This window comes from Uloborus diversus, chromosome 5, assembly GCF_026930045.1.
Source record: "Uloborus diversus isolate 005 chromosome 5, Udiv.v.3.1, whole genome shotgun sequence".
NCBI lineage: Eukaryota > Metazoa > Arthropoda > Arachnida > Araneae > Uloboridae > Uloborus > Uloborus diversus.
The window spans coordinates 76,751,595-76,767,297 of record NC_072735.1 but is presented as its reverse complement, the minus strand read 5'-3'; the positions used below and the strand labels follow the sequence as shown (position 1 = coordinate 76,767,297).

The 15,703-nt window shown below is 34.5% G+C and overlaps 1 protein-coding gene across 1 annotated transcript in view; it reads left to right on the top strand.

Moving 5' to 3' along the window:
• The first annotated feature begins 14,865 nt into the window (after positions 1-14,865).
• Positions 14,866-15,703, top strand: part of LOC129222979 (putative ammonium transporter 3) — a 37,670-nt gene continuing 36,832 nt past the window's right edge. The window contains exon 1 of the mRNA XM_054857542.1: positions 14,866-15,001. Within this exon, the coding sequence (XP_054713517.1) occupies positions 14,866-15,001 (136 nt within the window). The remainder of the gene's footprint in view (positions 15,002-15,703) is intronic.

Sequence of the window (15,703 nt, the reverse complement as noted above, 5' to 3'; positions counted from 1 at the left end):
AACAATGCTTATGATAAATGTTTTACAACTTCTGTGATAGAGAAATAGCGCCCCAAAATGTATTTCGACGGGCCCCAAACTTGTAGCTCCGTGAAAGCGATACAGAAAAGACTGCATAACTGTGATTCATATTACAAATATAGAAAAATTAAAAATTACCTTCGGTTCAACGGGAATCTAACAAAATGAAACAAAACCGGTTTCGCCATCTCATATTTGTTTCCATATTCTCCAATTCGGCAATATATCACCAAATGATCGTCAGTCTGAGACGGTATATGAGTTTTGCATTGAAATAAGTAATTTTTTATCCACAAAAAATGAGTAAATAGGATTTTTAGAACATCCGATCGAAAGCAAAAAGGGAAGTGCACAACTGGAACGTACGCACATCCCATAGGCGAAAATTTAGCCTTCTACAGCTTACCATTTTTGAGTTTTGACTTATAAAAGATAAATACGTACATCCATCCGCAAGAAACAACGCAACAATTAACGTTGCTGCGTTGTTTGGTACTTGTTGTAGTACTTGAATGCAGTAATAAAAACTCTTGCAGTTGTGACTAAAATAGAAATTCATACTGAAATTTAAGTAAACTATTTATATAAAAACAATAACTCCCTTTACTTTGTATTAAAAAGTAAAACAACAAAGGTCCTTTTTTTTCAAAAACATCGGCCAATTCCATCGGCTTTTCGATGTTTTTTAAGGCCGATGGGCCGATGTTTCCTGAAAGTTAGCATCGGCCGCCGATGCCGATGCCGATGGCAAAATTGTTGAACCATCGGCGCCGATGCATCGGTCGAGTCCTAAAAACTAGTATGTTGTGGCTATCACGAAACTTTCTTCTATATCTTTTTTATAATTCTGATCCTTCAGGATACTTGACGAGGAAGCAATATTCCCAACAAAAACAAAATTACGTACGCCAAAACTTAACGACCATCCCAATTCCTGATTTATCTCAAAAGCGAAGCAAAGAATGGAAATTGAAAATTATTTTAAAAGCCTTGCTTAAAAAAATTACAAACATTTATTTGTTAACAAACGCAAGATGGCAACAGTTAAAAGGTTTAAATCATCGCGATTTTCTTGTCATTTTTCAACGATTAAAATCATGCGAATTACGCAGATGAAAGTTTATTACGATTTATCTTTCTTATTGTTGCAATTATAAAATTATTTTTATTCACACAAAAAAAAAATCAGCTCACCATGGAGCGATTCTGATTGGCGCCAAATTGAACCAACGCCTCTTTACATATGGATTCACATTTATTTCAAATTTCATCCAGAACGTATCATTACTTCTTGAGATATGGCACTCACAATGGAAAACAAAGAACGTTCGATTGCGCCACCCCCTTTTCAGCTATTGACGCCAAAATAGAATCAGCTCTTATACCCTCTAAGGGCTACTTGTCGATAAATTTTTGTTTGATTCCGTTCATTATTTCTTGAGCAATCACAATTGACGACAAAAAAAAGTTCTATAGCTCAACCCCCGTTCGAGTTATTGACACCAAAATTGAATCAGCACCTGTACCTGTTAGGGGTAACGTATGGACCAAATTTTGTTTGATTCCGCCAGTTACTTCCTTTGGAATAGCATTCACGCATAACTCAAAAAACGTCCCATTGCTCCACTCCCCTTGGAGGAATTCGCGCCAAAACCAATGGGCACAAGTTCACATAGGGACATATATGTGTACCAAATTTCGTTCGATTTCGTGCGGTAGTTTTTGCTGTAGAGCGGCCACAAAAAATTGGTCACACACATACGTGACACACACGGACACACACATTTTCCAAAAATGGTCGAAATGGACTCACCACACCTCAAAACGTTCAAATCCGTCAAAATTCGAAATTCGAAAATTTGCACGAATCCAATACTTTTTTCTATATCTTTACTAATATTATAAAGAGAGAGGGCGGATTTTTGTGTGTTTATATGTTCGAGGTAATCTCCGGAGCCCCTGCACCTATTTGAAAAATTCTTTCACTATATGAAAGGTGCTTTCTTACTGAGTAACATAGGCTATAGTTCGAAAAAATCCGATAAATAGTTCTTTTTTAATTCCAATTTAGGCCAAAATTTCACGTAAATTGCCTATTATTGGCTATTAAAGGGGTGAAAAATTACTTGCACATATTAATATTTTATATCGTTGAAAAGGGTAGAATTTTTCGCGTTCTAAGCAATTTGTTTCAATGCTCTAACTTCATTACGACAGGAGTAATTTGCGTTTTTAGCTCGAACTTTTTTAGGCTTAGCTGAAATTTTGGCAATACTTTCTTCATTAAATTTATCAATAAAAAGTGAAGGAATTGTCCCACAGTTTTCTTTTTGACACCGTTGGAAAATGCGATATTTTTTACTCCAGAAATATCTCGACCTATGGTCGAAAAAATACCCTTCTATCTCCAAAGGAAAAAAAGTTACAAGTCGTTAAAAATAAACTTCGAATAAATCTAATCCCCATTAAAATTGCTAATGTTTTGTTTTGCATTACCATGGTTACGTCTTTTAGCTTCGCTTCATTTTAATTTCTTAAAGGTCCACAAACTTGGCGCCACGGAATTATAAAGCAGTGGGGAAATATTTTCACCAATTCTGCACATCTTACGATCTACGTTATGATAATTCCCCTGGACAATGTAGAAATTGTGGGAAGATTTTAAAAACTAGGAGACTTAGCAATTTTCCCTATTATCGCCAAATTTGTGGACGCCAAAGACCAAGAACTAATGTACTTCGGCCATGGCCTTGCTAATAATGACAGAAGCAAACGATTATAGCCCATAACTGACGATAGCGCCAAACCCCCCAGTTATCGAAATATTTTCGAAATTACTAATGAAAAGAAACCAGTCCATCGAAAAGCAGGAGGGGATGGAAGTTGTATTTGTACGCGCTTTTACATTTAATTGTAAAGAATAACATTACTATGATTTAGCTTTCAAAACTTAATGATATCCAAACAAAATATCAATGTAAAAAGTAGCCAAGTTCGATCGAAATGAGGTTCTGGATAGACGGTGTCACCGACAAGATTCAGATCTCAACGGATAACAAGTTCCATAGCAGTTTCTCATGGAAATTGGATTGCCTCGTGTTCTTCAATTCATTTTGAAAACTATTTTTTACTTTCTCTGATCCTGGATTTAAACTTAGCAAAGTTACTGTATAATTGGAGTGGGCACATGTTTTGGAAGTTGTTTTTTGACGACTAAAACTTGCCGCAATTGCAAACATGCTCGCCGATTTTCAGAGTAAAGAAAGGAAATACACCATTCAGAGCATCCGAGGTTATCGGACACACGTTTACCGGCATTGGAAGCGAAGTTTCTACCACAAGGCTACGAAGACCCCCAACGCATAATGAATGAGACATAATGAGTGATATAGTTTACAAAATCATTCCAATAAATTAATGAAAAAAAAATTCTTTCGAGAAAATTTTGGCGGACAGGGGTAATCTTTATATCAGGATTTTTCTTAAAATTACTTTATGGACTATGTTTGGAGCTCAGACAAAATTATATGTGCACATTTTAACTAACGAAACAGGATCTTTCTTTTTATTTCGGAGTGGAAGGAGAAATTTACACTTGCTCTAAGAGTTTTTTTTTTTATTTAGTTTTATAGCACGAGCAGAGCCGTGCGGGTACTCCTAGTATTAGATATAGAAAAAAGTAAAAACTAACTTATTTTCAACTAACATTAACAGTTAAAATTTCGTTTACGTTTAAAACGTATTTTTGGATTGGATTTTGATACTTTAATGTCAAAACATTTTCAGTACGTTTAATGGATGCAAAAATTCTTCCAGAAAATGTAACATCCAATATAAGATTTTGCAGCTGTTAAAAAGGAAAAAACGACATATGCTTGAAATATTTGTCACAAATAATGTATCTTGAAGAAAGTTTTATTTACTTACTTGTCAATACATTTTATCCGGTAGGATAAGGGTCTATTTGAAGGTTTAAAAAAAGAGTACTGTGGTGTGAATAGATTCCATTCGTTCCTCTCATAACGCTTTTTTCCGGAAAATATTGAATACCGTATAGCAAAAAAAGATACTTTACGTTTTATTCAGCGCACTATTCGATAAAAATAGTCTAGTTTAAAAAATGCGTTTCTGAATTTCACAAAATATTATTGACTGATACGACAGTTTTATTTTCAAATTTCATAAAGAGAATAGCAGTAAACTTTTAAGTTTTGCCTTGAAACGACAACGTAAAATGATTAAAACTTCGCTATGAACTTTGCGAGTCGAACTGTAAAACAGGTTTAAATTTCGTAAAGATTTTTTTAAACGAAGATACTTGCAAGGCCCGGCGAGAGGCCATGTCAGCGTAGTCGGAAGCTAGGGTCCCGGGCGTTAGGGGGAGCGGTGACACCGACGAAAAACGAGCTGATGTGTGCATCACATGACTTCCTTTTACTCCAATTTAATGTCATTTCCCCATTAATGGCAATTTTAATGTGATTCAATAGTTTACTCTCTAAAAATCATCAGCAATGGCCAAATTGAAACAGATTTTTTTTTTAATCGAAAAATTTACTTGGCGACAAAACTTGGTGACCAAAAGACTCGCGATATATCGCCAAGGGTTTGCCAAATTGTAACACCACTTGAGTTTACATCGAAATTAACAATAATTTCCCTCCAAAAAGGGGCAAAAGACCCTTTTAGAAACACCCGAATGCAACCAAAACGGGAGGTGCACAACTAGACCCGACTAGAAGTCTACGTACCAAATTTCAACTTTCTAGGACTTACCATTCTTGAGTTATGCGACATACATACGCACATACGCACACATATGCACATCCGCACATACTCACACATACATACATACATACGTACATACGTACATACGGACGTTACGAGAAAATTCGTTGTAATTAACTCGGGGGTCGTTAAAATGGATATTTCGGGTGTCGGTACGTTTCTAGGCATGTATCCACGTGTGATCGGGTCGAAAAAAAACTCAACATTCATTCGGGGGTGAGAAAAAAATGGAAATTAAGGTAGATTTTTGAGTGAAAATGTTTTCACGAATACAATACTTCCTTTTTTGTAAAAGGAAGTAAAAAAAAAGAAAAAGAAAAACGAAAGAAAGAGAGAAGAAAGAAAGAAAAATAAAGAGGAAGAAAAGGGGGGGGGCAAAAAAACTCTATTTTGACTAGAATCAACTACATGTTTAATAACGTAGATAAAACGCTCCGAGGAAAGGAGCACTGCAAATTTAGTAAACTATTTCCATTTCACATTGTCTAACTATTTCACTTTACCCAACATTCCGTTATTTGTCGTTTCGCTTGTTCATCGTTCGCAAATTCAATGATAAAATGATAGATGTGCTGTCACTTACACCACCACGCAATAAATATCCACTTCGGGTATGATGAAGTTTGGTTATAACTTTAAAAAAGTTGTTTCATTGTCCATTACATTCATTTGTTTTATTTGATTTTTCTTTATGGGCCGTGAAAAGCTTGACACTTAAAATATTCAGTAGGGTAAATTTTCAAATCTATAATCTTTAAATCCCTGATTGGAACTCTGTCATAATTCATACACTTAAAGAATGTGTTGTTCTAGCTATTGAATTTGTTTTTGTTAGAAATGGTAATAAATAATAAATACTTCATAAAAGTTAATATTGCGATGTAAAAGTGCTATGGATAAATTATTAGAACTTTTGGGCAGAAGATAACCATTCGTAAACACATTATAGGCATTTGCCTCTTTCCACACTAATTTACATTAAGCTAATTACAATGAAATTAATTTTGAAGACTGTTTCGATTTTTAAAAACTCTACATTCATTTTCTTTCAAAAATTCAGCAGATTGATCCTCAGACAGGCGAAGAATACTAAATTGTTGCCATTTTATTACTAAAATTTCATTAGTGATTAGATTTTGTTTAAATTTTTGAAACAATCCATGCGGCCAGGAGAGCATATGTTTTAGTAACAGTTGCATATTATAATGTATCAGAAGGATAATAGAAGGAATAAAATTGGCTTCACGATCCAAAAAATCAAACAACACTTCAGTGGGTTGTAACCTCATAGATGTCAAAGACTTGAGGAAGGAAAAATGTTTCATTCCTTGAAAGACATTAAATCACCATCAATTTCTACTGCTTAAAATTCTAAGACTAGAAGATACTTTTTTGTTATAGTTAATGAATTAAGTTCTTAAACAAAGTTTTCTCATTTATTAACGTCAGTGCACTTTGAAAATCTTGTCTTCATTGTGTCTTATCAATCTGAAAATGTCAGGTAATAGTTAATAAAAGATTTGTTTGCTTAATGTGACTGAAAATGAAACGAAGGAATACGGAATGAAAGGAAAAGTGAGTAAATCCTCATATTGGGTCCTCGCATTATTGAGCAATCAAATCGCAATTTCAGCTCGAGTTGCATATATTCTTGATTTCTATGCTTGTCTTCTCATATGACATATTGAAGAATAACAGCTCAATAAAGATATTGCCACTTCAGTCTTATCGAGAGAACTGTGAGTGGAAAGGCTCCATTTACTTCTGACTAGGGAACAACACGAGGTAGTGTAGTAATGGAAATAGTTGAAATAAGTATCAATCGAAAGGGCACATTGAGGCTATTTGAAAACGCATGAGTTTGCCCTCGAACCCCAGTTATCAAGATATAAGGCCATAAAATTTGTCGAAATTTTGAAAAAAGCGCCAGATTTAAAGACTAGGCGAGAATTTGAAGATACCAATTTCTCGCCGACGATTTCATCCTCTGCATGTGGTAGGACCTCCATCTGTAAAGCGTGTGAAAGATGCCTCCCATTACTCACCAAAACTCGCTAAATTTGGCAGTTATTCTTAAAATTTTGCCCGATTTTAAGACCTTATACTTCGATGAAGGGGATCCGAAGTCAAATAACTTATGGATCCAGAAGCACGTTTCACTACCCTCTTTAAAAAGCTACTAATTTATTTTTATTTTCATCACTACACTATCGTATGGTTTCTTGGTGAGTTATCATCAGCTTTCATAAGTAACATGTGAACAAATCAAAAAAGTCAGAAACAATTTTACGTCTAAGAGCAAATAACACTTACAAATACTGTAATGCCTTTTTATTATGAGACTCTTCCTTCTGAAATTATTGGTATTCAGATTAGAAACTTTTTGTTTACCGACGTACGTAGAAGTTAATAAGCAAGCGCACAAAACATCGTTACAAGAAAAAGAGACAATCGCGGGACCATTTTTTATGTAATCCCAACTGCTTCGCATCGAAGAGAGTCCAGTCCAGGTGCCTCCCTCTGCAGGGAAAAGGAGCGTGAAAATTATCTGTGCCATTGATATCTACGATTAAATGGTGGCACATGAAAGACTGGATGCCCAGTTGTGAGAACTCCTTTGGTCTATAAATGGCTAAATAGTATATCGCAGCCCCAATAGACAGAAAGAAAAAGAAAATATTTTATATCAACGATTCATGAGTGTTTCCAATATTAATTGATTGGTTAATGTTAGAATATCCAAAATTTAGTTACATTGCTAAAATGTATTTTATAATTACCAATAACCAGTACTTAATATGGTAATAGTGCCGTATAAAATGCTGTTGCAACGATCCTAGCTTTGTCAAGAACTTCAAATTGTTCCAAATCTTGTAATAACTGTCGAGCATCTCATAATGAGACCGTGGTTTAGTTCCTTACGTATTGGTACGGTCCTTGATCACTTACCCAACTCAACGCAATGGTGACTAATGAAGGGTTTACATTATTAACACAAGTACATATGAATATTAACTGCAACCACACACACAGACACAAAGAAAAAAATAAACATAAAAAAGAGACGTCTTGTATAATCTACAACATGTTCGTGGTCTATTAGAAGAGATATTGGCAACTGTTACAAACGTAATTCATTACTTTAAAAGGGTTTAATACAAACTATTGCTGAGAATATAGTAATTAAAGTGTTAATTATGGAATTCTAACTGTCGTTCATTATATTAAAATGTCTTTACTGAAAAATATTGTCGTTGAAGTTAGGGTTTATTTTAGTAATTCCTGCGCTTAATGTAATGCTTTAAAACCAAATCAGCATATATTATTTTGTTTATTCGTTCTGAGGTATCCTTGTAAAAGGAACATTTCTGAAACAAATTTCTCAAGTATGTACGAAAGGAATCCCAATGGCGATTTGAAATTAATCAGATGCATTCCCTAAAGAGTGCTATGATTGATATTCGCTTCATTTGAATCGATCTTCTATTTGAAGCAAGACTTCTCAAGAGTAGATTTGTGGTGATGAATCTCTTTTCGAATGCCAGCCGTCACACGTCTACTTTATTGCGCATACTGATTGTATTTCAATGATATGCGAAATCTAACTTCTAAAAAAAATTACCCAAATTCTTAATGTATCGTAACATATTAATCTTTTCGAAGTTACGATTCCTTAAATTTTATTGTATTAAGGTAAAATGATACATTTCAGCGAAAAAAAATTTACTTTTGTGTGAACCGCGCTAAGCCAACAAAAATCTGCATAAAGGTGGCAAGGTTGCGCTATCTCGTTATAGGTATCTTCACGGCATATGTTTAAAAAAAATAGCCAAACTGGTCAAAACAAAGCTCTTATTTGCTCGTCAAATGTTGCCAAAATCAATATTGTTGAAATTTAAAATTTAAGCTTCGTTTCCAAATAAGGCACTCCATGAAATAAGACAAATACAATGAAATCATGTTACAATGAACTTCAAGGGACCGCAAATTTTATTTCTTCTATCAGGGATTTCATTGTGATGGAATTCAAATAATTCAATGGCAATTAAATCGGGACTGAAAATATATTTCCTTGAAACGGAAATTTCGTTGTATTGGTATTCGTTGTAACGAGGTTTCACCGTAGTTACATTAACATGAAAAAAAGAACCAAAAACCAATTAACTAACCCATTAAATACATCAACTTTGGATGCGTCAGAAGGACTATGTAACTTATTGGATCTGTTTTAGCCTTGATGGTTACGCTACAATTTGTTTCTTTAGTTTCATGTTCACTTAGCATAAAAAATCTGAAAAGGTAAGACTGATATGTAAGTAAACTTTTTAATTTTATAGGTCCTCAGCTGTGTAACATTGAAATTCAAAACACAAGAACATTTGAAGGGCTTGCTGCAAGAATGTGATATGCCACATGATGTGAATTTTTCAATAGGCCAATTTCAACTTATAAAAAAATATTTGTTGAATTTTTCAATGGTATTATACATTCTATATTCTGCAATACTAAAACCACATATGTTTTTCTCCAAATGACATAATCCATTGTCATGTTTATTTAAATTTTAGTTATGAGAAACAAAAATGTTGATCGAAAGGTCGCTCCTCACGGCTTGTCACATTTCTGCCCCGAGCCCTTCATTTCAAAACGAGCTGACTTCCTTTTTCTCCAATTTAATGTTATTTCCCCATTATTGACAATTTTAATGTGATTCTAAAGTTAACTTTCTAAATATCACCAACAGTAGCCAAATTGAAACCAGATTTCAAAAAAAAAATCGCCAAATTCGTCGTCAAGTTGACGAAAAAACTCGGCGACCAAAAGACTGGCGATATATTGCCAAATGTCCACCAAATTATAACACCACTTGAGTTTGCATGGAAATTAACAAAGATTTTCCCCCAAAAAGGTGCAAAAGGCCCCTTTAGAAACAATTGAATGCAATCAAAAGGGAAGGTACACAGCTAAACCCTACTAGGAGTCTACGTACCAAATTTCAACTTTCTAGAACATACCGTTCTTGAGTTATGCGACATACATATGCACATACACACATACGTACAAACGCACATACATACGTACATACAGACGTCACGAGAAAACTCGTTGTAATTAACTCGGGAATCGTCAAAATGGATATTTCGGGCGTATATGCCTTCTTAGGTATTTATGCACGTGTGGTCGGGTCGAAAAAGAAACTCAACATTCATTCGGGGGTGAACAAAATGGAAATTAAGGTCAATTTTTAAGTGAAATTTTTTTCGCGAATACCATACTTCCTTTTTTGTAAAAGGAAGTAAAAATACATCGCGGTGTTTCAACATCTAACGGAAACCCTTGATTGCAAAAACTTGAGATGCCAGATACGAAGGCAAAAAAATAAAAATAACTTGAAAGGGTGGCACAACCATATCAAAGTACCAAAAGTAGTTAACCGATGCTATAAAATATTTAAATCTAAATCTTTGCCTAATGTTCCTGCTACTGCCTTCGATGACAACCAAACAAATGACTTGTAGTTGTCTTATTCTTGTACTTAAAAGAAATCAATTGTAAGAGGATTCGTAATGGAGAACATATTCAATTATTCACATAGCAAAAGCAGATGTCTAAAATCAATGAAAGCAAACTGCACTATTCCAAATGGAACATCACTTAGTGTCAAAAGCTTCACTTTATAAAATCGAACAAACTCTAGACGGGAGTTGTCTGAATGATAAAATAATGGATTTCTAAACTCGAGTCCAAAGATTTATCATATATATTTTGCTTCACTCGAAAGCAGAAGCAGATTGCATCAATTTGGTGAAAAATTGGATTCGTAGAGTGCAGCATTCTTTGACACAGAAAAGTAAGTACAGCATATATGCTGATTATAAACTTTAGATATTTTTATGTATGTTTATCAATGTTTTTAAGTAAAATGAGCTGATGCGGTCATCACATGACTTTCTTTTTCTCCTATTTAATGTCATTTTCCCATTATTGGCAATTTTAATGTGATTCAATAGTTTACTCTATAAATAACCCCAATAGTGACCAAATTAAAACCAGATTTAAAAAAAAAAATCACCAAATTTGTCGCCCAGTTGGCGAAAAACATGGCGACCAAAAGACTGGCGATATATCGCCAAGTGTCCGTCAAAATGTAACACCACTTCAGTTCATCGAAATGAACAATGTTTTCCCCCCAATTTTCATCAATTTTTGAAATTGCTTGTATTATCATATGCTTTGATTTTCAGAGGTAATTTTTTCTTGACTGGAATAGACTACACATGTTACTATATAGTTAAAATATTACTAAGTAAGTGGCACTAAAAGCGGAGGAGTAAATATTTCACCGTTTCACTTTGCCTCGCTATTTCACTTTGCCCCACATTTCCTTAATAATCTTATCCAAATATCGCAGCTAATCTGGCAAAAAAAAAATCGAACTTTGCTTCTCAGATTAATAACTCACTCGTTCGGGACGGAGATAGTCTAAAATTGGAAGATATTAGGTAGAAAACATTAAAATAAAGGATAAACCGTAATAAAATGCCACTTCGTTCTTATGTACGTTCTTAAAAGTACGTTCTTATTTTGAAGTAACAATGGAGCAATGGATCCAAATTTTGATGCGAGAAAATATGGAAAAGCAAAAACTTAAATGTATTCTTTCTAGTCTTTAAACTGCTTGTTTGCATAATTTTGCTGAAATTACATTACTTAGGTCAATGGGAGATAACCTAAGGACTTTATCTTTTATCCACATGAATACTCTCATAGTGATCAGGTTAGCTTCACAATCTTGTGCACAATTCGGTGCCTCGGAGCCAGACTAACGTAAGTCACATAATCGCTACTTTACCGCAGAATTTTTGCAGAAATTCACTATGAGAGTATTCAAGTAGTATTACATGAATACTTTCATAGTGATCAGGTTAGCTTCACAATTCTGTGCACAATACGGTGCCTCAGAGCCAGACTAACGTAAGTCACATAATCGCTACTTTACCGCAGAATTTCCGCAGAAATTCACTATGAAAGTATTCATGCAGTACTACATGAATACTTTCATATAATGTAGTACTACATGAATACTTTATTATGAATACTTTCATAGTGTTCAGGTTAGGTTCACAATCTTGTGCACAATATGGTGCCTCAGAGCCAGTCTAACGTAAGTCACATAATCGCTACTTTACCGCAGAAAATGAAAACGTTTGAGTGGTGCATACAATGCATTGGAACTTTATACTAACGCGCTCTTTTAACACTGGTGATTATGGGGTCGTTTCCTAAATTTAAAAAAAAAAATTCTGAAAGAGCATGCTTAAAAACATAGGATTTAACCATTTTTTAAATAATTGGACAAAGTTTAATACTTTTAACAGTTATTTTAAACGGTTTAATTTAATTGTTTACGCTCCTGCACACGACATCGCAAATGATCACTCTGTTAATGTCATTCACTGATGCCATTAGCAGAGCGCACTGCTTAATTCGCATTTTTACTCACGTGTACTGACAACAATATGGTTAATAGCAAGCGTAGACCGCAATATTTAATTCGCTTCTTGATTATCATAAAGTGGAAACACGGTAAACAGATGCGCCAAAGTACATCATTTTTGACGTCATAAAGATCACGCCTTGTTTTCAAAATCGGACATTTCAAAAAATTAATTAAAACTTAAAAAACGTTGGGAAAATAAAAGGTTTTCTCTTTTTTTTTTTTTTTTTTTTTTTTTTTTTTTGCTTATTCTATCAATTTCGGTGACTAAAGGTGACACTTTTGACTGAAAGTAACAGCCCATTACAAAGGATTTTTTTTTTATAGAATGACGTTCATATGGCTCGATGCTGAATAGAGTTCAACATACAATGCACTAATAAACTGAAAATTGCAATTTTTGAACTTACGCTAGTCTGGCTCTGATGTGTAGAATTTATTCTTAAGTTCCCAATAAATAAAGTTTATCGTACAATAAACTCGTAGCTTCTTGAAAACTTTCTCCAACAAGAAGATAAAACTAAAAGGGACTTTAAAATTTAATGTAAAAAGTTTTTTGGGACATTGTTTCTGTAACATCTATAATTAGTTTCATAAAAATATCATATTTTAACTAGTTTTAGTAAATCAACTCCTCACAGGTCCAATTACATATTTCTCCCGTCGATGTAACTTGACATATGCGTGGGTTTTAATGACTATTCAATGTAATGCTATGAATGTTTTAGATTTTCAAACCTTTTCTACTAATATTATACTCAAGCGCAAACAGTACCGTATGTACAAAGAATGTGGTGGGCATTAACTGTACGGCTGAAGGAACGTAATATTAACTTTTTTATTTCAAGGAATTCAGTAAGTCTACAATTTTTAAGAACTTATGTGGGACGTTGTAAGATTAAAGTAATATTTCTCAAACATGGCCAGAAAAAAAGTAATTTATTTTAAAGGTTTACAATTACATTTAGGATTTCGTAAGAAATACGTTTCTACATGTGGTGCAAATCTTGAGATTTTTTTTTCCTTCTTCTTTTCTTTTTAGGGAGCTTTTAGGCTTTTGAAATTTAAAGTGAAAAAAACACAGCAACACTACTTACTGTTCAATAGTAGTTATCTTTATGAAAAATCTCTGGCCAAGTTACAGGGAAGTTATTATATGAGTAGCAAGGATTGCAGTCACAAATTGATAAGATTATGACGTCTCACCACGTTGAGACGCACTTGTGACGTGATTCATGTGGCTTCAATGTGACATAGCTGCAACAATTAACTAATGTGTGACCTGTAACTTAGTGACATGATTTATGTGGCTTCACTGTGACGTAGCTGCAGTAATTAATGTGTGACCGGTCACTTGGTGACATAACTTATCTGGCTTCACTGTGATGTAGCAGCAACTATTACTATTGTACCAGTGGAACATTATGAAGACGTCGCTGCTACGTAACGCCGCCATAAACACATTCGTAAGCTGTTGCAACCAGTTAATACCTGTTCAGTGACGTCTCGTGAGCGTCACGTTGAAACTTTCACAAAAGGGTTGCATTTAAGTCAGTGATTTATAGGATGCGGAGAGGTCTTCGTCAATTGACGGTCATAAAACGTCACTAAAAAGGCTTCAACTTTCTACGAATGTGTTTATGGCGACGACACAAAATAACATTGAAATGACGTCTTCATAATGTTACAAAGTGACCACTCATTTGAATTTAATTTAAGTTTTCATTAAAATGTGTATTTCGGGGATGGTTTACTAATGTGCAATTTCATTTAAACAAATTTTTCATTTGCTGCGCAAAACACCCTACAAAGCGGGTCCGTCATTTAGAGCGGTCAGGGGCGCTGATTGAACCCCCCCCCCCAACTCCAAGGCTTTGAAAACTAATGTTTTGTAAAAAAAGTGAGCGTGGTTTTTCTGCTTTTCGATAAAATTTGCATTGAGTATGCACCTTTTGTACCCCCCGCCCCTCCCCCGCCCCCCGAAAAAATGACAGATCTGCTGCAAGTAATCCGAATATGTTAGATTCTTGTTTCATTGCATGAACTTTATAAAGGACATAGACCCTGACCCCCCAAAATGACGAACCTGCTACAAAGATTCCGACTATGTCATTCTTGCTTTATTGCAAGAATATTATGAAGAACATGGGTTCTACTTCTATACAATGCAATAAAATTTTAAAGATTATCAGACACATTATTTAATTAAAATTTTTTGGCTCAACAACGGACGTATTTTGTGAGATACGTTTGTTTCTGAGCAAACAGAAGCGTTTCAATATATTTTACCGATAAAATTTGCATTGCATTAAATATGTACCTCATGACCCCCCCCCCCCCCCTCCCATAAAAATTTGAAGCGACGAGCCTGTTTTGTAGAGTGCTTTTTGGGCAACAATGATTCTTCTGTTACAGTGGAATCGGCCGAATGCATCATTACTGCAATCATTTGTGCAGAATGATTCTAATACATGTGATCTATTTCAAGCGAACTTTTTGGCAACATTAGTGTGTTTTAAATCCCAGGTATTACCAGAACATTCATCAATCTACTCATCATGCCATCCAGCTCCAGAGAGAAACCAGCATTCAGGAATTTCACCACTCTTGAGGAGGAGGAAGCAGCAAGAGGAGATGCCAATGATGTGGTCTTTATTTTGACCAGCTCTTTTCTCATCTTCACCATGCAATCCGGTGAGTAAGAGTCTCTCACGACTAGCCAAAACAAACTTTCAGATGGTCAGAGGTATTTTTTCCTTTTTCTTTTTTTAAATATTTTTTTAATCCTGGTTTTTAATTCGTTAAGCAAGTAACAAAATCAGTTTGCTCTATCCAAGCAAGGACGAGGCCAGAGGAAACTCTGGTGGAGGTCCGCAGCGGTTCTGACGTGCAAATCTATCCAAGTAATTACTTTGCTTAGCTTTAGCTTTGCTCATTCGTATTTAACCTACTCATCTTGTTAACTTATTAGTGCAACTTACAGTAAACAAGCATATGAAAAAATAGAAATTGTGTGCTTTAAATTGATTGTTAGAATAATTTCGCACAACGATGAAGGCATATAGTTATTAATGATTTGCCTATAAATAAAATTTCGCCATTCAACATTGCCGTTCCGTCTGTTCCTTTATTTCTTTTTTCTAAGTAATATTTTTTTCTTCACCATATTCCGGAACCTTACACTCCGTTCACTAAAGTACAATATTTCGAATTGGTTACCTGCAAAGTGTGCAAATTCACACTTTACAGGAAAAACTACAGTGTGGAACACTTTTCAGAAAAAATTTTCTTCTATATTGTTGTGAATCCAAAATAGATGACCCAATCCTTTTAAAAGCACAGCAGTATTTATTTACGAATATTTTTAAGTCTTTAACAATTGCTAAAATATCCACA